Source organism: Hippichthys cyanospilos, chromosome 10 (genome assembly GCF_059441005.1).
Source record: "Hippichthys cyanospilos isolate Australia breed blue-spotted pipefish chromosome 10, RoL_Hcya_1.0, whole genome shotgun sequence".
Classification (NCBI taxonomy): domain Eukaryota; kingdom Metazoa; phylum Chordata; class Actinopteri; order Syngnathiformes; family Syngnathidae; genus Hippichthys; species Hippichthys cyanospilos.
In genome coordinates, this window is record NC_142378.1 from 13,000,249 (window position 1) to 13,028,080 (window position 27,832).

General features: G+C 38.7%; 1 protein-coding gene across 2 annotated transcripts in view; it reads left to right on the forward strand.

Annotated features, from left to right (window-relative positions):
- Positions 1 to 366: 366 nt before the first annotated feature.
- Positions 367 to 27,832, forward strand: part of nek7 (NIMA-related kinase 7) — a 66,472-nt gene continuing 39,006 nt past the window's right edge. The window contains exons 1-2 of one of the 2 annotated variants that reach the window (XM_088426348.1): positions 367 to 694; positions 22,635 to 22,727. In XM_088426348.1, coding sequence (XP_088282474.1) covers positions 22,668 to 22,727 — 60 coding nt within the window. In that variant the 5' untranslated portion in view covers positions 367 to 694; positions 22,635 to 22,667. Of the gene's footprint in view, positions 695 to 22,380; positions 22,498 to 22,634; positions 22,728 to 27,832 lie in introns of those variants that run through there. The other variant, XM_088426347.1, reaches the window with a different exon arrangement.

Below are 27,832 nucleotides of genomic sequence, written 5' to 3' on the forward strand. Positions count from 1 at the left end.
CATGCCTACTGCCCGGTCAGCTGGGATAGGCACCAGTAAGCCTGCTACACTTGTTAGGATAAGCAGCTCTAGAGAAAGTAAAAATTCCATTTAGAGTTGCTTGGGCACGCTAAAAATGGGCTAGAAACGCCCATGGCTATGTCTTTCATTTCGTGAAAGTTTATTTTAAAAAGGTGAATGGACTTCTTGTTAACTGTCTAAAAAGCTATATAAAAAAAAAAAAAAAACAGCACCCCAAGGTCAAGGAAGCGATCATTTGAAATAAACAATATGACAAAACCGATGTGGGAGGCTTGGAGCGCATGAGCGGAGTCTCGCGGTATTTGACAGCTCTCCGGGAATTCTGCCTTGTTTACATTAGTGGCACGCGGGTCAGGAGTGTGGCGGCTGCCGGGGGGCCTAGTGGACGGACTGCTTCGCCTGCCTTTCACAACTCGCACACAGCCGCATTGACAGCAGCGACAGAGGCAACACAAGGCAGGACTTTCTCTCCCGTCCCCCTAAAAAAAAGAAAAAAAAGTTTTCAGCGTTTCGGCAAAGCAGATAGAGGACGAGCCAGGCGACTTTTCCCGTCCCCCCTAGCCCTCGTGCCCTTGGACAGGAAAGGGAAAGTCCAAAAAGAGACGAGCGCCGTAACAATCAGCGGAGTGTCTGCGCGTGAAGGAATAGCTTAGCAACAGAGTCCCACTTCCTGGTAAGTCCTCACACAACTGAGCGTGAACTTAGCAAAACTACTCTGGAGTGGCGAAAGAGCTGCTTCCCGAATGTTTGTTCCCTCTGGCCCGGACAAAAATGGACGGGGTGCTTGTTTGAGGTTCGCCGGTGTTGCCACGATACGCGAGATTCATATTTTGGAGGGTGAAAAAAGTTTGAGGGAAGTTCGTCAGCTAGCTTAGCCTACCCGAGGCTAGTATGCAGCAAGGCTAACTTTCACTGCATTCAACTTCATGTGACTTGAAGCAACTAATGTCACTGGCAGTTTAGTGCGGATCAGTGAGCCTCCAGTCGAACTTGTTCGGACGTCACTGACGGTGTTGAATACAATAACGCAGCTAATTTGCAACATATTTCAATTGATGCAACGTAAAAGTACGCACCAGTGCACTCTAATTTCCACTAATCACGTTTTAAGCCTCTTTTTAGAAAGTGTCTAATTTTACTTCATCACATGAAGTTGTAAATGGATGATTGGCCTGGGGAAACAAGCTTCTACGTGGTTATTACGTCTTCAAGAAGTAGATCACGTGCCTGTCTCAACCAGCTCTCATTCAAACTCGTGTTTATAGAGCTGCGCATTTCAAAACCCATCAAATCGTACCCTTACGATGACAAAAAACATAAGGTATATTCGTGTACAATTCTAACTCTTGTAAGTAATTTCGAACATAAATTTATTTGCATGATACCAGCATCACCATACAGATATTTTAAAGACGATTCCAGTGGTATTAGTGTTTCCTGTGAGAAATATTGAGTTATGAGTCTTGAATAGCAGTGGAAAATGCATCAGTTTGTTTTCTGGTGTGTGTGTGTGTGTGTGGGGGGGGTGTAAATCGTGTATTATAAAATGTAGAGTCATTTAAACACTTTTCAGACCTACAGCAATGTGAGTATTCAACTTTTCAGTCATCACCTTACCACTCACCCCGACCACTAGCACAATATTTGCTCCCCAAAAAACAATGCTTGGTAATTTAAAAAAAGACCTACCTGTTCTTAATTAGCGTTTCCCCCAAATTTTGTGAAATTAATGGCAATTTTCTATTCTATTTAATTTGTCATTTTTAGTTGGCGAGCATAGCTATGCTTCAAGAGAGCAGCCGATACTAGTATAAGGTGCCCTGGCGCGTATCCATACCTTGAAATGAGGTCAGGCCCGATGCCAATACTTGGTTTCGGTACTTGCCCATCCTTAGTATAAAGTAATATGAATGTTATAGAATATAGCCTGTGAGGAAAAAATAATAGCAATAAAGATGTTGACATACATTTTTATAATTTTAATTTTAATTTTAGGTGCCATGCATAGAAATAAACTGAACAAATGAGTGAACAAATAATCCATTGTTAATATTCATTGTAAGGAACAAATATTTTTACAGTTAGGAGGTATTTGTCTGGTACAGTTATTAAAATTTCCATTTGAATCTATCGAAATTATGAGTCATCATGGCGGCTCCAGCTGTCATGTCACAAGGGATGTGGCGAACTGTAAGCCCCCCAAATTTGTAAATTGCCCAACTGACTTCATATTTGGCAGAAACATAATCAAGTATTATGTACAGTAAATATGACCATTTGCATTTGAAGAATGGTCTGACCTTTGACTGAAGTTTTTGGAAGGGGCTTTGCCATGCACAAACTTTGGGAAATGTTGAATCTTTTGCTAATTGTCAAAATCGTCATATGACGCTAAGACAGCTATTCTACCTATCTGCTAATTTTTTTATAGTAGTCAGGAGAAATGTGAATGTGAGGAATGTTGACTGAGTCTTACACAGCCTGTTTGATCTTTTGAAAAATGACAAAATTGTGATTGAAGACTAAGACATCTTTACTACCTACAGTAATCATTAATTGTTTCTAGCGGTGAGGAGAAATGCGAACGTGAGACACGGCAAAATGTGGTTGCACTGCTACTTAATGCGCAACAGAGAATGGCTCATTGCGTGACCGCTTTTTAGAGTTATTCAGTGGTGGCTACACAGCTACAGCTTACACCTACGTTAGGGTGGTAGAAACATCATGTCAGGATTACAAATTTGAAATTGCTCAATGCTGATACACCAAGTGTAAAAAGCATACAGTAGCACTGATGTTTGGAGTGCAGATGTGTTCGCTTTAAAAAGCCTTCTGAAGAACAAAGACTAACTTTTTTTTTAACATGCATCATGTTTTTTAAGAAAACGTCTCTAAACATACCGAATTGTTTGATGATCTTGGGTTGTTTAGTGTCATGTGGATGTCCATCTATCCAGCCATCCTTTCATCCATCCATCCATTTTTTTCTTTTTTTTCCCCTCTTTTTTTTTTTTTTTTTTCAAACGCTTGCCTTTACTAGGGTAAGCTGGAACCTATCCCATCTGACAAGAGGCGGGGTACATCCTGGGCTGGTAGCCGGCCAATCATAGGCTGTGTGGACAGAGAAATGCATTTTCCCCACCAAGTTGGATTTGTGGCCTATTTAATAGTTAGTTATAGATTGGATATCCGCTTTGTGGCCATGCAAGATGAATAAGGACGGTCAGATCAGAATCCGTGTGGTTTTTTTGCTTTGAGCCATGTTGTCATCAGGCATTGCTGGCAGCATGATAAAACCATTCTGTGTCTATTGAGAGGGAAAGGACAAAAGAGGCTTGTGTGACTTGTCAGTGTTGTGCTGCTAGTGTTTAAAAGTATGTTGGATTCAGTGGTTTTACAAATTAGACATTTTTACATTATTTTTGACAAATATTGCTGCTGCAAAGCTGCTGCATCCATGTTAAGTGCTTTTGTGAGATGAGTCAGCAATACAATAAGTAAAGTTAAAGATGCCTATGCATCAGTTTATAATGACGTACCCGATGGGAACCCTCACAAATCGGGCCCCTTAGAGATTCCCTCAATTCAGTCACTCACCTTTACTTTTTGTGCATAGGCCAGTTTTATTTGAATCGTGTTTATTTTGTGGCTGCAACAGCACTAGATATTTCAACATGCTGTGTCTGCCATCGATTTTGATACAATTTTCACATGTTTTCTTCATAAAGTTCACTTAAACTTCAGGTGGCTGTTTTTGGTGCGTATTGTGGATGAAGCTGAGTCCGGGTTTTGCAAACTCCCTCTTTGTCAGCGATCTAACTTTGATTGTGGTTGACAAACCGATGACTGGCACAAGGAGACGGATGTTGTGCAGATGGTGTGCAGATTGGCATTGGCTGGCCACAAAGATAGCGTGCAAATTCAGTTCTGGAAGTGGGGTATTTATGCAGAAATGATCATTTATGGCATGTACAGTTTGTACTTTGAATTACAAGTACCCTATTGTATGTTTCAGAGTTACGAGTTGTTGCTTGGTTGATTTCTGCGTTGCATTGTGAACCATAATTTGAATTACAAGCAAGCTGAAAAAAAATGGAGCAATGGGTACAGATGGTACCCTTCAGCCATTTATCGAATGGGACAGTGAAACAAACAAACAAACAAAAAAAAACCCAAATCCATAAACAATGCTCATTCCTTCACACGCAACCTCAATCGACTAATCAAAAAAAAAATCCACACTCCTGCTTGGTTGATCAAGTACACATTTCACTAAATTCTAGCTGAAACCCATTAAAGTGGAGCATATGTTTCTTTTTGTAACATTTGATTTTTTTGCCTCTTTTTCAGATTATCTACAATTCATTTGAAACTATTTAGGCTACATTATAGTTTTTGCGGTTTATTTAGATATTTCACAATTCGTACGAAACTATGTAGGCTGCTATGCCTCTTCTATTTGCATGAGATTTTTTTTTATAGCATTTTATTTCGCCATCAAATCTTTTTAAAACCAATTATTCAACCAATAATTCCAGAGTAATCACCCCCCTCCTCCCACTAAACTTTTTTTTTTTTTTTTTATAATCTACCAGGGTTGAATGTGAGTTGAAGTGAATGGATATACTGTAAATACTCATTATTGTTTGTTTTTGTGAGTGAATATAAACCCCCCTTTTTTTCATATATCAAAATTTGCGGATCCCTACCTGCTAGCAATCACGATTCGCATGTCAGCAATTACCATTTAAGGTCAACGAAAACTCATTACCATTTAGTTCACACAAACATATCGTTATATGTACTTTACGTTACACAGGCAATAATGTCCCTGAAGTCAGTTACAGACTATGTTTCAATAATAAACTTGAAAGCAAACATAATTCTGGCGGATCTTTGTGGCAGATAAGTTTAGTCGACCTGTTTTTAAAATGGATTTACCCGACTTGGTTGACCCCCCCCCCCCCCCCCCCCCCCCCCCCACACACACACACACACACACACACACACACACACACACACTCCTATATTTGATATACAGTATAGCCACCACTTTAAACCATATCTACCATATGCTACCATATCTATTACTTTAAAGTGGGAAAAGTTCAGCACTCATGGTGTGGTGTACATTTTTTTTTTTTTAGCAAAATAAGTGAAAATATCTTATCCGATAAAAAAAACAAAACAAACTATGTCGTAAAAGATTCCCCCCTCCCATATATTGCCCAGCTACATCAATATCACTTAATGCTATAACAGAAGTGTTTATTGTGTTTGAATGTTTTTTTTCTGTGTGTATTTTCTTCAACAATGCTTGTGTTGCTCTGTCCCAATATGTCCATGCATGTGTGGTTTGACACATGGCTTTAGTGGGAACCCTGGCCGCACAGGGCACAATGCTTTCGAACCCGACTTGGTAACTCACCCCCATACATTTGGCAATGTAATGTGTGGACTCCCTGCCATCTGAATTGTGCTAGTCTTAGAGCAATTTAAAAACATTTTTTAAAGAATCGATTATCCTATAGATAATACTGGTAATTATAATTGTTTTGTTCAAGTATTAGGTCAAATGCTTGAAAATTGTATTCATGTTTTCGAACTTCACTAAATATTTCAACATATATACCATCAAATTTGGCAATGCTAGAGGGGGATGATTCATCTTATGGTGAGTGGGAACTGACATACCTTGTTGACCTAATAATTACTCACTTCTCTGTTGCCACATTTGATTATCGTCATAGGCTCCATGCAAGTTTTGAGTCTCCCACTGCCATCATGAACATTGGCTGGCTTAGTGAAGTTGAATGTCAAGGAGTGTTGTCATGAACCGGAAGAACGGCAATGTCTGCCAAACGTTTGTGTAAGTCTGTCTTTTTGAGGTTTAGCTAGGACAAAATTGTTATGAAAGAATATCATTAAGGTTAAGCATACTTAAAGGTGGGGGCAACAGTGTAGAATTATTTTTCCTTTATACAGCTTCAAAATTGCACCTAGAAATTATTCAATTTTTGGATTCTTACTAGCATAAGGACAAGTTCAGTGTTATTTTTTTCCTCACTATTTTTTTTTTTAATCCTCACTATTCTGTATTTGACAAAACCATACAGTTCTACTGTCAGCTCTGCCAAATAGTATGTTTTACTGTTGTGTGTTAGACCAAAATTTCCACTCACTGGTGTGGAGAAATCTACATTCTGGACGCAGAGCAGTGATCTAGTGCAATGGAATTCACCAATTCACTCAGAAGTTCCCACTTTAGCCCTGGAGCCCCTCTACTGTATTGAGGATCAGAGGAGACATTTGTCATCTGCCCACTTTAACTCAGTTTTTGCCTTTGGGTTTTTTTCTGTAAAAAAAAAACACACACACACACACACACACACACACAATGCTTACTTTTTTTTCCTTCACAAAGCATATTTGAAGATGTGTCCTTAGGACATTTTGAGCTACATTTAACACCGTCTCTTGGATGATGTCAAAGACCATGGCCAGGCATTTCACAGAACTGATGCTGGCAAAGGACCACCGCAAGCCTTATGCCTCCTTGGCGTTCCAACTTTGCAAATTTTTAAGTTTCAAATGAAACATTTGAATATGTGGTTGCTGCCTTTCCCAGAACAATTTAAAACAGGCCTTCCTTTTCCAGCTCTGTTTGGTTAAAGTTTAGAGTAAGGTCTTTGGCAATGAGAGTGGTATTCAAGCAGCTACTTAAACTCCCTTGAAACGGCATCTTTCTTTTTGTACTTCCAGTATGTAGGGTCATGGATGTTCCAAGCATTCAAATCAGACGATGCCTTGCAGCCCCTTGTGTCTTGTGAACATTTTAACATCACTGTGGACCCAATGCTTTCTCTCGCTGGGCTCAGTGATACTCTGCGGGGAAAACACTACATTCAAGCACAACAATTACTGACCTTGGACCTTGTTTGAAGTTAATGAAATAGTTTTAGTGCTGCTGGGTCATTTTAGGTCATGACCACGCAATTTCTTGAACACAGTTTTTTTTCAAACCATTCATTTTTTGAAGTTCTTTACCATCAAGCTATTCAACGTATTATAGGCCTGCCATTGTTAAACCCATGGTATATAATTGAGGATGGCATTTACAGTTTATGTAGTGCATACAGTATACAGTAGGCAGAACTTTTTTACTTGCTGCAAAAAAGGAAAGTAGGTTGTCTGATTTTTACATAAATTTCAGTTATTATTTTATATTGCCGTCTTAGTACTGTTATCAGGGCGTTCACTAATAGGGACTCACTATAGCATATTTTAATCATCCGTTATCCTATTGATTATTCAATTGAACAATCAAGCAATCAACTGCCCACACACCCATCCAAATTTTTTTTATTGTATTTCATTAAAAAAAAATACTTTTGTTGGATTTAATAAGGTAGAAGTGAGTGGATGTAATGACTAAATATTGTCTTCTACGTATATGAATTATTAGACGCCAACAGAATTTGCTGGGCCAAACGTTAGCATTAGCGTGCTCATGATTACCATTCAAGGTCAACAAACACTAACTACTATTTAGTTCACTCTGAAATAAGCATGGGATGATAACCAGATTGGCAATATATCGCGGTTTTAGAAGTCATTGTTATTTAAAACCGTCCAAAACTGGTATTTTTGTTTTTTTTCCCTCCCATGTCGTCTGCCTGCAGAGCGGAGCTCTCGTTGTGTATCACATGTTAGTCCTCCTCTGCTGCAACAATTCCTTTTCTTGGTTTATCGGCTTCGGTACCACTGTAAATTGGGTACTGTGGGTAAAGTGTATCAATTAATCGTACAATTTGGATTCTGTCAATTTATGGTGATTATTTCCTCCACGCACTCATGCATTTACACACAACCAAGATTCCTCTCTATCTCGCGCGCTCTTGCATCATGGCCATAATTTCAATTTTGCTCACGGTCAATAGAACCTGAGGAAAAGGCTACTGTATTATGTACTGCCAAAGACGTGTTGGCATCATCTGAACTACAGTGGGACAACTGCTCTTGTGCAGCATTGTCACATTTTTATTTTAGATCACTCTCCAATTGTCCCCTGTCCCTTTATCACTTTTGATTATCCACAAGCAAAAATACCAATCCCCTGAGGATACAAATCCACTTTCACCGAATGATTACAAGATGCTAGGTGCCACTGTAAACACCACATCAGTGACAATGACAGTATGCATTTGTCATGAGAGATGAGACGAAAGCAGTATGAATTTGCACTCATGAACAGATTGAGACAGAGGGAGAGAGGGAGTTTCTTGTGTTAGAGTGCTATGGGCGTTTGTTTCAGCCTCACCGCAAACGAGCCTTAATGTTTCACGTGGGATTTAGAGCACAAAGCTGTAAATTAGTATGAAAGTATCTTATTTTGACAGGCTGCTTTATCCCCTCCCTCTGTGCTGTGAGGAGCTGGCAACATTCCCTTTCGTTTTTCTCTGCCTTTCGTTATCCCTTTCAATAGATTTAATATGAAATTACTGAGATCATTATTTTTTTATTAATCTTGAAACCAAAGATCAAGCCCTGTTGCTATTTTTTTTGTTTGTTTTTACTTATAACTGGTCAATGTTTTTTAAGTTGTCTTTACCAAGTTGTCAGTATATTCAATTTTTTTGTGTTTCTCAACTGCACTTGCCAGGAAGCATAGCAGCATTCATCAATGTTGCTGCATAATGAAACTTTTGGTTTTGTTTGACATTATGCTGAATTGATTATCTAAATAAATCTCACTTCGCCCATGATTAGAAATTCTCTACATATATATAGTATTTCCCATTGTTTGAGTGTTCTATGGTAATACCCTTTATCTTTTTTTGGAGGGTTTTTGCCAGGGTTTGCACAGGTGCTGGATGAGTATAAACTCATACTGTTTGGACATAGTAAGCTTCGAATATTGCACAGAACTTTTGAAGGATTTTGAGAATTTCTTGTCCATGCCTGTTTGACAATTAGAATTCTGTATTATTTCAGTTTTTCTTTGTTCATCCTGTCAGCTTGGTGCATGGGGACAAATCACCCCTCGCCCCTGTTTTATTGTGGTTGTACTGTGAGCCACAGCAGCTTTTCATTTTGGCCTGAGGCCTTGTGGCCTGGGGGTATGAATATAGAAGAAGGCTGTCATAATCGTCATCATCAGAGCTTTATGATCCTTAGTTAGAGGTCGAGTTTTTTCTTAAAAAAAAAAAAGTAATACACATTTTATGAACTAGGGCGTCTGCTGTTGGTGACTGAAAATTTGGTTATTGATCACATGGCGGCATGGTTCGGTGGTAGAGTGGCTTTGTGTTCGATCCCCTAACCATCAAGATTATGTCAAAGTGTCCTTGAGCAAGACACTGAACCTACAGTTGCTCCTGATGCTGCGTCATCAGTACGTAGTAGGTAAATGACTAGTTCGTGTAAAGCGCTTTGAGTACCCAAGGCAGAAAAGCGTTGTATAAGTGAAAGTCCATTAACCATTAATCCCATACATATGAAAATCATATGTACACAGGGAATCTCTTCCGGTGGTTTGTTGTTTATGATGCAAAAAAAAAAAAAAAAAATGTCAATCCACATGTTCTCCAGGTGGTCATTTTCAAACTATACCACTTCTTCATTCCTCATCCTCAAGTAGATCAACAGTAGAGATAATTTTATCATGAATGATTACAAAAATCAATGAATACTTGCTGAAATCAGGGGCTTCGGACTGACAATTTTAAACTGTTCTCACAATGGGGAGTAATATTGGTGAGTGTCGGCAAAGGTAGGTGCTATTTTGATCTTGTCCGGTTTTGTTCAAGGTCGCAATTGTTCTTAAAGCTCCTATCCCACTGAATCGGACTGTCTTGAAGAATTGGTAAATGGATGGTAAATGGACTTTGCAGTTATATAGCGCTTTTGTACCCAACTTTGGTGCTCAAAGCGCATACACTAACAACTCGTTTTAATGAATGCACTGACACACCGGTGATGATTAAACTACATTATGAGCCACACCTGCGCTGGGGCAGACTGGCCTGAATTGTGACCTTGAACAAACCCTGACAAATTAATGACGTGAAAGTGCTTTAAAAATGTTTCTACATGACTGTTATTAAAAGAGATCTTGGTTCATTTGAAAATTGATTAGCTGCTGATTATGTTTTCATTGACAGGTCTAGTTACTATCATTTGATAGCTCCAGTTACAGATTAGAAAAATTGCTCATCATGATAAGCCTCGGCATAGATGATAGGGAATTTTCCCTCACGATCTTTCTTCCACTCGCTCTTTTGTAACCTTCCTCACGGTGTCTGTAGTCGTCCGCTCATTTTCTTTTTTAACGCTTTGTCCGTTCTGCCCAGTCTCAGCCCCCCCCCCCCCCCTCCCCCCCCCTCCTTTGGGGTCTTCGCTACCCGTGGCCACCACTCGGACTCCTCCCTGCCCAGCCTGGCCCTCAGTCAATGGGAGGCAGGCAGCCTGACTCCCTCTGAGCAGCAGGAAGCTGCAGCAGCAGGGGTTAGGCTTGTATGGCGCTGCCGGCTGTCTGTCAGAAGTCCTGCCAAGCCAAGGATGAGAGACCTTTGCTCGTGTGGTATTGGGGCACAGAATAAAAATATTTTACATCTGAAGGCAGGCATGGGGAGGCAGCAGAAATGTGCTCAGATGTAGAACAGAGGTGAAAACAGAGCATGTGTGTGTGTTCATTTACTTGCTTCTGTGTGTGTGTGCGCACGCTTGTTGTTTAGGATAAAGAAAGTGCAAGTTAAGAAGAGAGGAGAATGACTTTAATGAAGTGCTGCTCCAGGAAGTGGGTGTGCAGGGGGAGGAGAAGGGAATATGCTGAATGGATTTAGAAGCGATACTTTTGGTTTGGAGAATCCACAGATATTCGAATGTGAATGCCTGGCTGGGCGCCCAACGAGTTCTGGCTTGACAGTTTAACAGTGAATATTTAACATTGCAGAACAGTGCGGGGCTTGATTGTAAACAGCAGTAAGCAAGCGGCATGGCGGCAGAAGTCTGTGTGATGCTGGGCCTCAATTCTGGAGCCCATCGAAAAACAACACATGAGTAGGACGCATCTTGAAATTCTGATTTGTGAAAAAGGCAGATGGCATGGGCTGGTGGTGTCACACTGTAAAGAAAAAAACACCAGGATTCCCTGATGAAAGCAGTTCCTGCCTCCTTTGAACAGCGAGTCTGTCATGGTTTGTGTCTGCTGCGTGGCTGCAGGGTCAAACTGTGATACGCAACTCCTGGAATTTTTGCTTTTTAGTTTTTTCATGTTCAAATCAACTCAAGGGAAGAACGGTTGCAAAGTGGGGGGGGGGGGGGGCATGAAGTCTCATTAATATTAATATTATAATGTCTGAAGGATGCCGTATCTCTGATTCAACTGCTTTTATTGTCTGTTGTTTTATAGTTTTTTTTTTTTTTTTTCCTCCAATCTGTACTTTTCTGTTCACGTAAGTATCTAATTAAGTAAAATTACTTGTCATCTAACTACGTTTAAATTCAGTCGAATCATCAATTATTCTCATGGGAATTAAGTTGTTTTGTTAATAGTGAAGTTCTGTATTTCTAAAACAATGTCTACTTAATGCATTTTAATGTTACATTTAACCCTTTAATCGCCAAAGTAGAAAAATTACACAACATATCTTTTGCAGTATCCCTTTAACCACTAACCGTTTTTAAACTACAACCTTTTGATATAAGTGATACAAAATATATATTTTTTTAACTGGCGCCTAAAGGGTTAAACATGTCCAAGGAGATTAAAGTTTTAAATGATTCCAAATTGGTGGAAATCGAAATCATAATTATTTTTTAGGGCATTTTGAGGGGATTTTAAAAGAAAACAGAAGTTATCTCACAAGCCCTCCAATACATGCAACTACTATTGTTAGAATTGTTTTTAGTAATCTTGTGACTAATAATTCTCCCGATATGCTCAGAGATGAACAAATTGGCACGTTTCATGCTTTGCACATACAATTGAGCCACTCACTTGAGAAAAGTATAATATTTTGTTACTGCAATTTCCCGGAAATGCCAATCTATCTTGTTCTACCTTTTATATTTTTTGTTTAATCTTATTTTGTAATTTAAAATATGTATAATTTATAGCTAGCATCAAAGAGTAGTGGTTGTACACATTTTTTGGGGAAAAAGGTTCCTTACAAATCATCACTCAGTAAATGTAAAAAAAAAAAAAAAAAATTCCTTTTTGCAGATTGACGTTGTATAATGATTCTTTTCACATTATAGCTTGAAGCTGAAATCGTTTTTGATCCAATTGAATCCCCAAAATCAGAATCGAATCGTGAGACAAAGATTCTCACCCCTAGTTTTTGGGAGTAGTATTTCTATATGAAAATATTAATCCTTGTCTATTTACTCTTTTATTCAGCAAAACTTGACCGCTTACAAACATTTTTTACTACTTTAATCCTTGTCTATTTACTCTTTTATTCAGCAAAACTTGACCACTTACGAACATTTTTTACAACTTTGTCCACCATGTTTGCGTTGATCTCACAGGTCACGTTTTCTCGTCTTTACCTGAGCTCTCATTGTCATTAGATTTCGTCTGCAGAATCTCGTTATAGAAAATAAAAGTGCTATCTTTAGGCTCAAAAGAACATCAGCTCGTCAATTTTGTTAGTATCAGTGATAAGTCAAGTATACACAATCAGGTAATAATGAGGCAGAAAGTGAAAAGCATGAACGAAATGCTTCAGAAAATCACGAAGAGGAACAAAAGTTGACACGTGGAAGCTAAGTGAACTTTTATACCAAAATGGACTGTTATATTGGTGGTTGAGATATGAAGAAGATGATGGCGGCTACATGTAATTTCATTCTATTATTTTAATACATTTTACTTGGTGTTCACACCGAATGTGTAAAATGCAAAAAAAACTAAACAACACCCAGCATGTTTTAAATTGGGTTCAATGTAATTCACGCAATGTGGCGCAAATGAGCGTTGGATGATGCGTATGGAGCAATGCGTGACAGAAAGCAACACAAAATTCCGTTCGTTTCACCTGGCTGCAGTATGTGGATTCTACAAATTTCACATTCTGCATTATTCCTGCAATTTGTCTCGCCACCCAGCAAGTGGGCAGTTAGCTATTGCTTCTCGATTAGCTTGTTTGTTAGCTACAAGGTCCACTACATTCATGTGCTCTTTTCACATAAAGAACGACTGAAAATGGTCACCCTTGTATCAAACGCACTGGTTTTGTCCGCTTGCTCGGGAAATGAGCGATGAATCTTGCACCACATTTAAGTGTGCTTCAAGCCACGGCACATCTTGGAGTCAAATTTCAGAAAGAAAAAAAAAAACATTCGCTTAGCTCAGGCTCAGTTGTCATAAAAGTAGGTAGGGTACGCAAATTTGCATGCGTACCACTTATGTACATGCTTGTGTATATTGGTTTTTTTTTTTCTTGATTTATTTTACGTTTCAATAATCTCTTGTAACGAAAATGCCCCATCAGTGGAACTTGTTGAATCTGGCCCCAAGATATGCGTAAGATTCCATTTAAAATGATTGGTGTATTCGCATGCACCTCTCTTTCTATTTCTTATGTACTTGCTATTTTTAAAGCAGTAGTTTGTGCATTACAACTCCTGATTGTTGATCAAATGTCAAAAATGTCACCGATGCCTGTTCAACAATTAAGTGTTCTCAGGTTCAAAGCATTTTTGGGTGTTGGTAAAATAAACATTGGTACGTCATAGCCAAAAACATGCCACTCTTCTAGGAATATATTTCATGCATTTAATTAAAATGAGTGACTATTTACAAGATTAAAAAAAAACAACATTTGTTTACTTTCTATTACTTACTAATTAAAAAAGAGGCAGACTTGCAAAGATCTTGCCCATTCTCAATGTGAGGAGAAAGTGGAATAGGTCTGACAAATATCCCTGCAGCCACAAAGAGGGAAGCAGGGTGAGAATGGAGAGAGGTACGACCCCTTAGGGGTAGTGTTATTCACTGACCTTGAAAATTATTTTCATATTATTTTTGGAGGAAAAAAAATCGCAAGAACCCAAAATGTTTAAGGTTCTCCATTTTCACATGTTTACAAATTTTCCACTTTTTGTTCTCATGTTATCCTTTTTCCCTAGAAGCCCTCTTGGTCTCTCACAGGCAAACAGAATTCCATCCCTGTGGTAGGGAATGTCACATTGAATATCCTGGTGCCAGAGGTGATTAAGCTAATTTGGTGGTCATTCAGTGACATGGCTAACAAACAAAGCCTTTATTGGTCCTGGAGCCCTGCAAATTCTGCTCTGCTGTGCGATGCTCTGCTTTGCATTGTGAATACCATGAGTTGTTGCCTCCCGGCACGAATGCAGCCTAATAATGCCTTGGGATATTTGTGCAGATGCAGATATAGCTATGTAGTACATCTGAAAATAAGAGGTAGGCTTCCTTAAGATTTCATTTGTCATGTTACTGGCTTCAGTACTATATTGGATTTTAGGAATTACACTTGTTTTAATGTCCTCTTTTGGTGTCTTGTGTTTAACAACCTACAGTGACTTTTGAATTGTTTGCATATAAGAAGACATCACAGATGGATATTCAGTTTCAAATAGGGCCGCACGATTTTGGCCAAAATAATAATCACGATTATTTTTGGTCAATATTGCGATCGCCATTATTAATCACGATTATTCATCATGTTTGGTCAAACATGTCTATTTATCTCACATTTTTAAAACAAGCAGTATATATAAACATAGTTTCAGGATTTGATACTGAAAAATAATAGTCATAAACTAAAATAAATAAAAAAAAACTTTGCACACAAGGCAACACAGCTAACTTACTTGCTGAGTGCATACCAATGAAAAATATGAAGCCTACTTAGAACCAAGCACGTATTAAAACCGACTTGTAACAACACTACAACAGTCTTTCAGTTTTTTTGAAAGGGAAAAAAAAACTTTACAAAAGTACCAGAATCACTCAAAGTGAGTGTGGACTTAGCAGTCATTTTTGGTCATTTCAAAACCCAATTTATTCCAATTTTTGTCAGTCACGCTCACACTGGTGCTGACGTTGCAGCTTTCCTCGCAGTTGGACGATATTCTCCCATACAGTTAAATGGACTCTACAGCATTCAAACGACACTAGTAGATTCAAACGATCGAGATTCTTGTGTGACGGACATTTATAATGATAATGAAATATTTTGTGATCATCATTTCTGAACAATTACACTTGAATATTTGTGGACAATAGAGTTCCTGTTATCCCCCAACTGCTGCTGCAAAGTTTGCATGCAGTAATCAGGTCACAGTTTAAGTGAATGCAATTTTATCTTTTCTGTGTTCTTAAAATATTGCAGGCCAAAAGGGTATGCCCTCATCTCAGTCCAAACCCAAGAAGGCACCCCTCTGTTGAAGTGTTTTCACTCCGGTATATTCAACTGTGTTTTTCATACTTGTGTGCATGGCGCAACATTTTTTTTTTTTTTTTTATTGTCCAAGTGTCATCAGACCTTGTTTATCCTCATTGACAGTATGAATGGATTTCACCCTAAAAAAGGGTATTGTAGTGCCAGGCTGGATTCATCTGCCATGGTGCTTGATGGTCACATGCCTTTTATCATTGAAATTGAAGTTTATCTTTTTCAAGCATGAGTGTAATGTTTTTTTTTGTGTGTGTGATTATTAGCGTCCTCCTTGGCTGCCACCCCCTGCTTGTGAAATGAGCACATCAAACGGTACTTAGCACGAAGGAAGCTGGCTGGCTGACTCTAGCTTTTCACTGTGAGGCACCTGCTGAATTGATAGACGGGCAACAAAGAGCTCCTCGCCATGCAAGTGTCGTCTCTGCTGCTGTTGAGTGGGTAGGACAATAAACCAGAGAGGTGGCCTGACATTTTAGCCATGGGCCATCTCATGTTGACAATGTTTGGAAGGGGATGTATGGAGGAAGAAGGTGATATGAGAGGCTGGCACCTGCATGTACTTGAGTTTTGTTTTTTAAATAAAGGTGGCAATAGTACCAGAAAAGAGGAGATTGAAGAGAATACAAAAGTGCAGGTGTGCCCATGGCTGCAGTCTCACAGACATAAGAGTATATATTAGGAATGGTACCGGCTCATTGAAGATCAGGTTAAAGTCTAGTTGTGTGTTTTTGAGGATGCGCTTAGTGAAATATACACAGTGGAAGGCACCGAACTGTGCTAGTTTTGTTTGGACGGTTGAGAAATAAATCAATTCGGGCCTCACATGAAGCGGCGGCTTTTTGTGCTGTGCTGTTTATTTCTGCAGTAAAATAATCATTAGCCTATAAAATTCTGAAAGTGAAAAATGTAAAGGAGGCATATAAATAGTAGGTGGCAAGCAACATTATGGATCTCCGGCCTTGTAGTTTCCCTAAGGACCTCAGTGGTTTTCTTTGTCTTGATTCCCTTTTTGATCAATTTGCTGTGCTGCCCCCAACAGCGATCGAGTGAAGGTCTGCGTTATGCAAACAAGAGACCTAGCTATTAATTCAGATCATCCAACTTTTGAATAATTTCATCTGTTTAATGTCAGTGTTGCTGTTTAGTTCTTATGTTTGATCGCCTGAGCTGAAAAATAAGCAAAAATATAATCAGCTCCCTGATCTTTTCTTGCTTACTTGGCAGAATTTGGAAGACATACTGTAAGCGTCTAAAGTGTTTAGCTGGCTTTGCAAAGTGAATTTCTCACATTTTGTCATTTTTCTTTTGTTATGAATGAAGATACAAAGTTTCCCTCTTCATTTTGTATTCTACTGAGTCTTGGGCTTCCTCAAAGACTAAAGAAAGGCTGACATGCTGAGGTGTATGTAATTGGTGTTCTCCTACTTTCCCCCTTGCTCTCATTTAATGGTCCAATGTAGATGAGTGCTTGCACATTTGGGCTAATGATTTTGCATAGTGATTAAAATGAATTGGAGAGTATGCTGCTTTTGTAGTATCTGGACCCCTCCATCATTAGTGGATGGCTTCCTTTTTTTCTGTATCATCAGTGTTAGGCGGGCAGCGGATTCGTTCGAGGCCTGGGGTTGGCTTTCATGAACACAAACTCAAAGGTTTCTCCACTTCTTGTAATCATGGACACCACTCTTCTAGGCCTTTCACTGTCGTCTTCTGGCTCCTCAAAGGTGCCTTTGATTCCTTTACATCCTATGCCCGGGCCGGATAGTGTCACTTTGTATGTTTCCGCTTCCCTTCTTTAACTATGCAGCCCAACCCCACTCCTCACCCCGTTTCTTCTCCTTCTCTCCTCACGCTTTCTTAGGCACAAGCTCATCAATTTCTATTTACATTTTTTATGTCCTCGGATTGAAAGCTGATTTAGCACTCTCCTTTATTTCAAGGAACTTTTGCTGTACCCCTTTTTTCATCCATGCCCCATTTCCAGACTGCCTTGAGTCACCTTTTTATAATTGACCACCTCTTTTTGGTTTTTCTCTTCCCTTATTTTAAATGAATAATACAAAAAAGAGGAATGAAAAAAGGAGGATAAAAAGATAGGCTAATGCCAGTGCCACCCTTCTGTGGTGCACGATCTCTCATGGGAACATGAACATTTATGGCAAACGCGGTCCCTGCTCTGGGTGTTCTCTAGTTCTGCTTGTGTCTTACTTCGTCCTACTCCATTAAGTCCAACTACTAGTTTCTAATGCCTGTATCCTTTACTTCACTGAGACACGCTGAAGTAGATGTGCTTTTTCCATAGAACCTTGAGGGAGTTTACCAGCTTAAAGAGTTTTGTCAAGTCCAGTGCTCTGTAAAACCGTAGTGCTAGGTTTTGGAATCCTCAACAGATTTCTGTAATTTCATAAGTTACACTTTCTTTAAGGAAGAGGTCTATTCAGTATGAGTAATGTAACAAGCTATATATTCCCGTCACTACCATACGCCATCTTTTCTTTTCGGCACTCTTCCCAACTGCAATATTTAACCATAAATCTTCTTAGCTTTAATTACAATTGTGCCTGGAAACAATATTTTACAAATAACTTGACTCATGTCTTTTTATCTACGTTTTGATGGCCAAAGCCAGGTCAGTTTTTCTAAAACTATCAATTTTATTTCTTTTTTATTAAATTCAGAAGTATTATTCATAATTTACATGCTAATTATATTGCCATTTATTTACTACTGGAAAAGTAATGATTCATTTAAAGATACCAAATAAGGAAGCTTCTGTTTGTACTAATAGTCCACAAGTTCATTTGTTACTAATTTACAGTAGAGGGATGAATGATGACAATGTGTCCCAACTTTTTCTATTCAGAACTGTGCACAGAAATTAATTGTATCGAAGGTACCACTTAAAAGTTATGCTTGAGCAAATTACAGCTGAGCTAGTATGCTCAGGGTAGTCTGTAACATCCTAATCTTTAATTACTGCATTAACGTGTTTGAATATTAAACCGCCACACCTTCTTTTGACTTCAGTGAAAAGTATTTTTCCCAGGGTATCATTATAGTTGCTTGTTATTTTATTTTTCACAGTCGTGAAACCATGCTTGCTATTGTTCTCCTGCCACTCTTTTCCTGCATTATTCAAGTAGAGCCACTCAGTGTCTAAAAGTAAGTACCGGTAGTCTTTATGCTGCATTACAGGTTATTTAAAAAAAATATAACTTGCTTCAGTTGATAAAAATTGCAAGGGTCAACCCAACTTGACTCCAGATACATGCTCTCAGCCAGAGACGGAGCTTCGCTCCTAGTCAAAATTCCCAAGCTGTTCGATAGTTGGATGAATGTTGACTCATTGGGGATGTGGGAACTGTAATATTACAGTGAGTTATGGACAGTAAATAGGAGACTATATTGAATGAATGACCAATCACTGCTCAGCTTGGCGAATGTAGTATGAGGAAATTTAGAAATCGGGTGAGCTGTGATTGCTTGAGGCCTGAACAACTGAGATATCACTGTCATTTTTCAGTAAGTGGCAAAATGGCCGTGGCTTGAGGCTGATTAAAAAAAGAAAAAAAAGGTGGATTTTTCTGCATAATCACAGACTTCACTTGTACTTGGCTGTGGCATAAATCATATTCCTCAAACTTAATGTTAATCACACTGCTGCGTTTAGACTTGTAGGGTAATATTGAACATATTACCGAAAAAAAAAGATGGACTTCCCTTTTAAACAAATATTAGTACACTTAATTATCAGGAGTTAATCACAGAACAAAAAATATTCAGACCCATTTACCATGAGCTTTAATGAGACGCTTGAGGTGAAATGTGGCAGTAGTGGTTGTTGGTGCGACTGTGCCACAGTTTAATGATCTGGGAAATAATTTATTCGTCCACATATCCGCTACAATGTGCTCATATACCCATACTCTCATTGGAAGTCACAGATTTTGTTAGAGAATAAAATGTTAGAACCGACACATTTTGTAATTTGTTTAAAATAGAACAGTAATATTTCAGATACCAGCACAAGTACATTTTGTGTTCATTTATTGCTGGTTTTAGGATCCTAATTTTTTTTTCCATTGTCTCAAACGAGGCCTGTGACTTGCCATGCTCCTTCTAAATAATGAAGATTATTAATAAAGATTTATTTTATGGCCGCTGCTACCCCACTGCTGTAGCCACTGTTTTTGTTTTCCATATGACAGAAATGCTAGCAGACTAGTACCTCATGCTTCCACTGCTGTTGCAGCGACCACCAAATGAGAGCGCACGTTGAGGGGCCAAAACTATGATAATCATTCTGCCATGTTTTCTGAGATGTCAGTTCTTTGGATTTTTGTTGAAGTTCTAGCCTTGGACTAGTTGGACATACACAAAGAGAATGACAATGTCTTTACCCTGCCTTGATTGGTAACATCCTTAAATAATTGGGCTGTTTTGGGCAGTGTAATAATTCAACGTGACAGACTTAATTGATCTTCTTATTGTGGGATGTGAAGCTCAAATGCCCTGTGGTTATTTTGACACAAAGGCAGGCAGGAACACTTGAGCTTTGAAGAGAGGAGTAATGGTGCCAGCTTCAATCTGTTGAAGCTCACATCTAAAGTGAGAAGTCAAATGAGAGGCAGCAAGGCCACTGGGTGAGCAATTGTTATACTGTTCGCTTAATCACTTTCAAATGACATTTTTTTTTTTTTTTCGAATTAAAACACCAATCTAACTTCCAACGTAAAATTAAGGAGAATAATGTATATATTTGTGACACACTGATAATATGTTTTTAACCGTAACCCTAATCCTTTATTTGGAATGATTTTTGTTTGACAGTATCTCTTGATTAGTTGGATATGAACCAGATTGCTCTCTTGACTGCAATTTCAATTTAACGTGTCTAATCTATTAAATCTATTCAAGCAATCTGATCTACACCGGCACAAAAATGTTCGGTAAACAATCTAAGTCAGGGGATCGCAACCTGCAATGTTGGCTCGTTCAACTTTCTGCTGTTGCACTCACTGACTGGAAAATAAATGTTATTAATTCAAATTATTTGAAGATTTTGCTGCCGTAGAAAGTAACATATGTAGTTGTTTTTGTCGACTGACTTGATTAATGATGTATGTGCAATAGTGGTAGTGGAGTGATTATATAGTGTCTGAAATCTGTTATCTTGTAATGAAGCTATTTCCACATTACTGTGCAAACATTACAAAAGTATCAACATAAAATACTATTGGTTGGTTCAAGTTCCAAAAATCTTTTGCCTACCAGTGCAGTATTAATTAAAGTTCAAATGAAACATACAATCGTCAATTGTGAAAAATACTCTTGTTCTTTAGTTGCTTATTCATTTTGTGTTTTTCTCCGGCCTTCTTGCAAAGAACAGTTTTTTGCTTCTTGTCAGAGGTCTTGAACCAAAAATGTAACTAGGCCAAAGATGGACTCCTCCTTTCCATATAAATGTCTGTTGGCTAGCATGGGACCCTGCCTCTGTTGTGATGAGTCAGAACTTATTTTTCTCCATTGTTAAAAAAACAACTGTCACAAAGACAACGTCGCCAAATAAAACCAGAATATGTAAATGTTGCAGCAGCAGTTCTTTTTTGTTTTTTGTTTGCTTTTTGACGTTAAAAAAAACCTTCCCATTCTTTTCCATTTGTGACTGGGTCTCATACCACGGTCAAGGGTGTGAATTAGCCGCCGGACAAATTCATATCAAGCGCGATGTCCATACCAATATCCCGTGTTATTTTGGTAGGTCTCGCACTTTACGGGTTCAGTGGTGATGCAAAAGCGTTTCTTATTGTTGCCTGCTTGTTAGAAGGTGTTTTTGATGAGCTGGCTACCTTCAGGTTTTGGTGGTAATACCGCAAATGCCTTTGCATACAGTTCGTGTTAACTGTGGTATATGACATATTTATTTATTTGCAGGGCTTACAAACCGGTCTTTGTCTTATCAGTCAATGTGTTACCATCCGTTTCCTCAATTAGAAAACCAGCATTTTGTCACACATATGATTTAAAAGTAATTGGATCATTGTGTATTTCTCCTGTGTTCTCCATTGAGCGCTTTTTCCTTTTCAGTTAATGGCAGATTGCAAACAACGGTTAGGTGCAAACCGCCACCTACTGAAAGAGAGTGTTGCACTCAAGCCTATCTATCAGCTTAGTTGCCCTCCATTACACATCTGGCTCAATAAGGTGTACCCTCCCAAAAAGTGAAAAGGAACTGAATCTCGTGGCGAGAAATGTTGTGGCGTTCGATTTTGTGAGATCTCGTCTCGCGAGATCTTGTCCTATTCTTATTAGTTATGCACCGTAGGTTTGTTTTGTGTGGTTGTATATCACTTTTTTGGTTTGTCGTTCAATAAATCAACTTTGTGCCAAAAGTATTGTAAGGAAAAGCTTTTCTCAAGCAAGTCAACCTGCCTTTTTCATTCATATTCTTTGCTGTTGCCATAATTCATCAAATGAAACATAAATAGTAGTCCACAAGAGGAAAAATGATGAAATAAGGATAAGCGGCATGATAAAAATGTTTCCATCTGTGATGCACTTACCACATACAGTAGATCTGTCTGGGGACTGGAATCATCATCATCATCACCAGATTTCTCTGAATTGAATCAGGTAACATAATACTATGTCATCTGTGAAATAATGTTTACGCTATTAAGACCACTGAGTTGCAATGGGCCATCTTTTGCAAACAATGTCTACTTAGGCCGTATGCCAAAACATGCAATTATATAGCACCATGCCATAGATTCATATCCAGTGCATTCACCTCTGTGTGTCATATTCTTTTAGAAAAAACAAAAAGATGTGAAGCTGCTTAAATGTTTGTAATTCCCATGAAGGGATGCTTGGAGGAAAGCCAAGTTGATGTAGTGCCATAGTGTCATTATCTCTGTTTCCAGAACAGTGGTGCATGGTTTCGCTCTGCAGGGTGCAATGTGAGAGGGCTCCACACAGGGAGTGTCAGATTCACAGGCGTGACACCGGATCCAATTCTGTTGAAACCGCACACCCGCTGCACTGTGTTAGTTGCTTCATTCGAGAGATTGGCGCTGCAAACACCTCCATTGATTTTGGGAGATAAAAATGACTTTGATTAACTGATTAGCTCATTTCATGTTGCTGTTTGCCAACTAGAATTTCTATTTTGTGTTTTCTTAGGCGGGGGGAAACGGATTCAAGACCTTAAACACCATGGATATGGACACTCAGCCACAAGGGCAGCAAGCTGCTGTGCCGGTGTTTCAGCCACAGGTAGTGAGTGATACCTGACACAGACCTGGTCTTATTTTTGCATATTAGCACTTGTATACAAATCATTGACCTGATACTGTGCTACCTGACCTGTTCAAAGACTTTTTTGCAAGGCGCGTTTCTGATTGTTAAATATAAAAAGTAAATGTAATAGAACCTTGAACATGTCAATCAACAATTTTAATTTCACGATTTAGGTATCTGAATAGCTCATTGAGTCACATTGCTCACTTGGACACAGGAGCCGTGGTTGAAATCCCCATCAAGGTGAACAGTAACATTCAGTTGGCTCCCTTAGTCAGCCCCTTTATATGCCATGGGTGTCCAAACAGTTTGCAAAAAGGACCAGATTTGAGTGAGGTGAAAATGTGGGTGACAAAATTTTTTATCTTCACTGAACTTTTGAATTAAAAAAAACAAACACACTGTGAAATAAAGTAACAGGTCCAAACATCACCACTGTTCCGATTCACAACTTTGCAGGTGCAAAGATTAATATGTAGGTCCACCTCCAATGTGTGCAGTGATTTTTGGAATTATTTGAAGAATATTATAAATGTAGATACAGTATGTCGATTATGCATTACGTTGAATGCAAAAAAAAAAAAAAAACAGTTTGAAGACCCATTAAAACTCATTTAATTTTCTTCATGTTGCCAAAGGGTTCATCTTTACAGAAGTCCAGTGCAACCATGTTCTACTGTTTACCAAATATTGCCCCAGCTAGAACAGACACTCAGGAAAACATGTATTTTCAAATTAAAAAAACGAAACGACACAAACATGAAATTTAACGATTTAATTTGAATTCTAACTGGTACATGCTAGTAGTTATATGTCACCATCGATGAGGATACTTCAGACGTCCCTCAAATTAAGATAGCCCGTACTAGCTACTTAATGCTTGATCCTCAAGACATTAAATCAACTTATGGGAGTTGTTCAATGTTTTGAGGAGCGAGGAGCTATGGATATTGCAATTATGAGCCTTGAGATGAGAAGTGAAATTGCATGGCACACTTTCAATTCTACCTTAAAGGGACAATGTGTAAGATTTAGACTGTTTTTCATTACGGACAGAAGGAACTGCTTCATTTACCATTGTCCGGTGCTAGAACAGACATGCCACCCCCATGTAATATAATTTAATGAAAACTAGACCTACGATTGTATTTGAAACATACTGTTGGTTGGTAAAAACACATTTATGTTCAATTTATGTTCATTTATGTTGAAATTTATAATCATTTAAATTCTTCATTTTTAATGGAAAACACATTGTCCATTTGAAACCCTTTAGATGGCAATGTTTCGCACATTTACTTTATTTTAGTTTATTATTTGTATTTGTAAGAATCAAGCCTTGAAGTCTTGTTTATATACTGTTAAGAAAAAGGCAATTAATAGACATTTGACCAAACATGATGAATAATCGTGATTAATAGTCATGATTTCAACAATGACCAAAATAATTGTGATTATTATTCCGGCCATAATTGTGCTGCCCCATTATATTCTTTATGCTACTGGGCCAGACATGATTAATTTCTTGACAGAGGCAGTCTGGATAAAATTTGACCATGGGGTGCATTTGGACCATGGTCGAACATGCTGCTTTATACTTTATGTCAATTCCCACCGACTGCCAGTCCCGACCGAGTCAGGTTGAAAAAAAAAAACGATAAAAATGTTGCATTGGGAAGGGCATTTGTTTTAAAAACTGTGCAATGCCACTGACAGCGAAAAGCCCAGAGCCACTTCTCATTTTAATTACGTAATGTAATTATGTCGGCATGAAACCTCTCAGCAGGATGAAATACATTAGGCTCTATGACAATTAACATATTGATACTTTTTTTTACATTTCTGACTGCGCCGATCAATATTCAGGGCCTACTTTATTCCTCTAGGAATTTTCTTCAATAAAAAGTTAATATTTAGTTTAGCCAATTAATTTGTTTAGACAATTAATTTGATAACTAAATCATTTTTCTTGTCTAATTTATATCTTTAAAAAACCTTTTGCCGCTCACTATTGACTGGAAATGACATCACATGTATTCAGGGTTTAGGTAAAAAAACAAAACAAAAAAACAATCACTGCTCAGCTTGAAGAAATCACTTGACGAAACCCAGAAAACAGGTGAGCCTGAGACTTGAGCAAATGTGATGTCTTTTTCAGTCGACAGCCATTAGCAAACTGTGATTGTGAAGGTACTAAAGGTATATGAAAAATAAGTTTGGGATCAATGAATTATAGACAAAATATTAAGGTTTTACTGCTTAAAATGTCTAAATAAGTAAAACATCACTTTATGTATTATTGACTCTATAAAAGTGTACTATAATTCCTGAAATGGCTCATGTATTGATTTTCATTATATTGGTTGGTACATGTGTGTGCCTCCGTACCAAGATTATTCAAGAAGCATTGTCAGCAATGATACATTGAGTTTTTGCTTTATTCATTTAGAGTGCAGTCGGGAATAATATTCATCCTGCGTCACATTGTGAACTGTACATTGGATGTGTCTTGCTCTGGCAATTCCTTTATTCTTTGACTTCTTCAATTCTTTCAATCATACTTCGGATTGTGGGAGCAATCGTACGAGACAGGCAGCAGTGGATGAATGCAGAGTTGTTTCTATTGATGAGAACTCTGGAGGCTGGCAGACCCGGGCCTCCCCACTTGCCTCTCTTGGTTCGATAAACTGCGGTTTGCTCATTGCAGATCTGGTCGCTGTTGGATTTTGTAGCCGTCCTTCAAAATCAGCTCTATTGATTTCCTTCCAGAAGGATGTTTTTGCCTCCATAACTATTGAAAAGACTTTAAACAAGGATGTTCATCCACATGCCCCAGAGTAAATGTGGATTTTTGTTGCAAAAGAAACAACGCTAAAAATAGGCCTGGGCTGTTGTTTTCCTTGTGTATGCAAGGGCATTACAACATTAATGCTGGAATTGCCAAGGGAGTCAATTTATTCTAAGTTTTGTAATTGCGAAATTAAGGATAATTGGGTTGCCCACATAAGAAACTCAGATAAAAGCTCTAATGATTAATTTGACTTTAGGCAACCCCCCATACACACAAACACTAGATCATCAGCGGATCCCCCAGTTGTTGATTATATGTTCTTTTTTTGGTGTAATGATTTTTTTCTCGCTGGTTTTCAAGCTATTTCTAGTGTTTTTCACACTAGAAATAAAACTAGTTAATTCCATTCCTGTGCTTTGTGCTAATCTTTGTCTGTTTTCAATGTTGCAATCTGAACTGATTCCACATTTGGTGGGAGTTCAAGTGAAAGATATTTAATTAGATAGCTGTCTAAACTGCCTTCTGATGGGTGCATTTCAGCAATACCTGTATCTGTGTGCGCCCTCCCACGGTTCAATATACTTGGCAGTACATGAAGGGTGAGGGGTACCATCCACCTGAAGAAATCTGAAATGTATATGCAATGAAGGACATTCGGTATTGCTTGCAATATAGAGTAGTTTTTCTGGGTCCCGGAGGTGTGATGCATATGCATAAGGTAAACAAGATGAGCTGGTAAGATGTGCATTTTTAATGGCACATTTGCTCTTCATGTGAGTAGCGAGGTTGAGAACCCCCTGCACCTCCCTCCGCCTTTTCCAATGTGATTTTGATCGTCGCTGCACAGCACAGTTTGACAGACACAAGTCTGTCTGTAAGCGTGAGACGGATTGAGAGGCGAACGAGAAGCACCTTTGGGCTGAATCCCGGCGTTTTGGCTGCCTGGTTGGCTCACTGGCTGAGGATGAATATTGCATGGTGCCAGGCTCAAGGGGGCTAGTGATGGGTGAGAATGGGTGTGGGCCCTCTTGCCTGCCAGTCACTGTCTCTTCCTGTAGTCCTCACTGTCTCGTCAGTCTACATCCACATTCATCTCAACTCATTTTCTGCGTTGTTTTGTCTTGTTTGTTTGAAATACAGTACAAAATGACTGCGACTCATTGAATCGATCAATATTCATATGAAAGATGTTTACTTGCCATCCACACTTATGGAACTCGATTACAAAACCGAGAATAAATTGACCCTCTTGGCTTAGCTTTGCTATAGGCACACGACTCAAAAGGTGCTGGGTCGAGCCCAACGGTTAGTATTAGGAATATTATTAGGATACTTTTTTCTCACCTATAACGTAACGTTGCACTGTCTCTGCTTTCCACATTAAAATATTTTCATATTGCAGACATTATTTTTACATGGCCCTAGCTGCACGTCAGCTTCCCCTAACTATTGTATATTGTATTTTTTCGTCGTATGAAACATAAATATTTTTCGTGTGTCAATACTTGTGCATCTGTGGATTATTTTGTTGCTTTTAAGCATGAAAACAAAGTCAATTTTATACTCCATAGGTCACCTCCTGAATCCTAACTGCTGAAATTTATGTGATTGAACCCGATTTGAAGTTACGAGATTTTAATCAAAACATCCTTATTGTCAACACCAAATTTCTGAAATATGGTCTCGCTGTGCTTGTTGCTGTGCTTCGTCACAAATGTTTATTGTAAAACGATTTGGAAATTGAACAAACAAAATGAATACATTTTCGTGTGTAAAAGTGCAAAATCAGATTAAACAAAAAAAACTACATAAAATGTATCCTTCAACTTTCTTTTCAGTTGACTACTGCCAAGAAAATATTGGCATATTTCATGTGTATGTGTGCTTTTTCCTTTTCCACTGGGATTTTTGCAGATTATGTGAAGTGTCTCAATGAGTTCCATCACTATACCCCTAACTTGAAGGATTCCATTTTTCTGCCTTTCACTTGGGCAGTGGGCCAATGTACTTCTAAATTAGCCATGGTGCTGATGTACTTGAAGTGTCGATGTCCGCCTGTCCGTCCTCTGCCGCTGTTGGCCTTTCTGTGGCAGCCGTTGGCACTGCCGAGCTGTCATATCAAACCCTCTCCCCCTCTGCTGCTTGTCTCCTTTCACTCGCCCCCTTCTCTCGCCTTGCCCCGTCAAGGCTCCATGTGTCTTGTCAGCTGTGTTTGGAAATGGCGTCATTATTGGTCAGCCTGTATCACACTTGGTCTGATGAGAGAGGGTACACTCTCATTTTCTCTGTC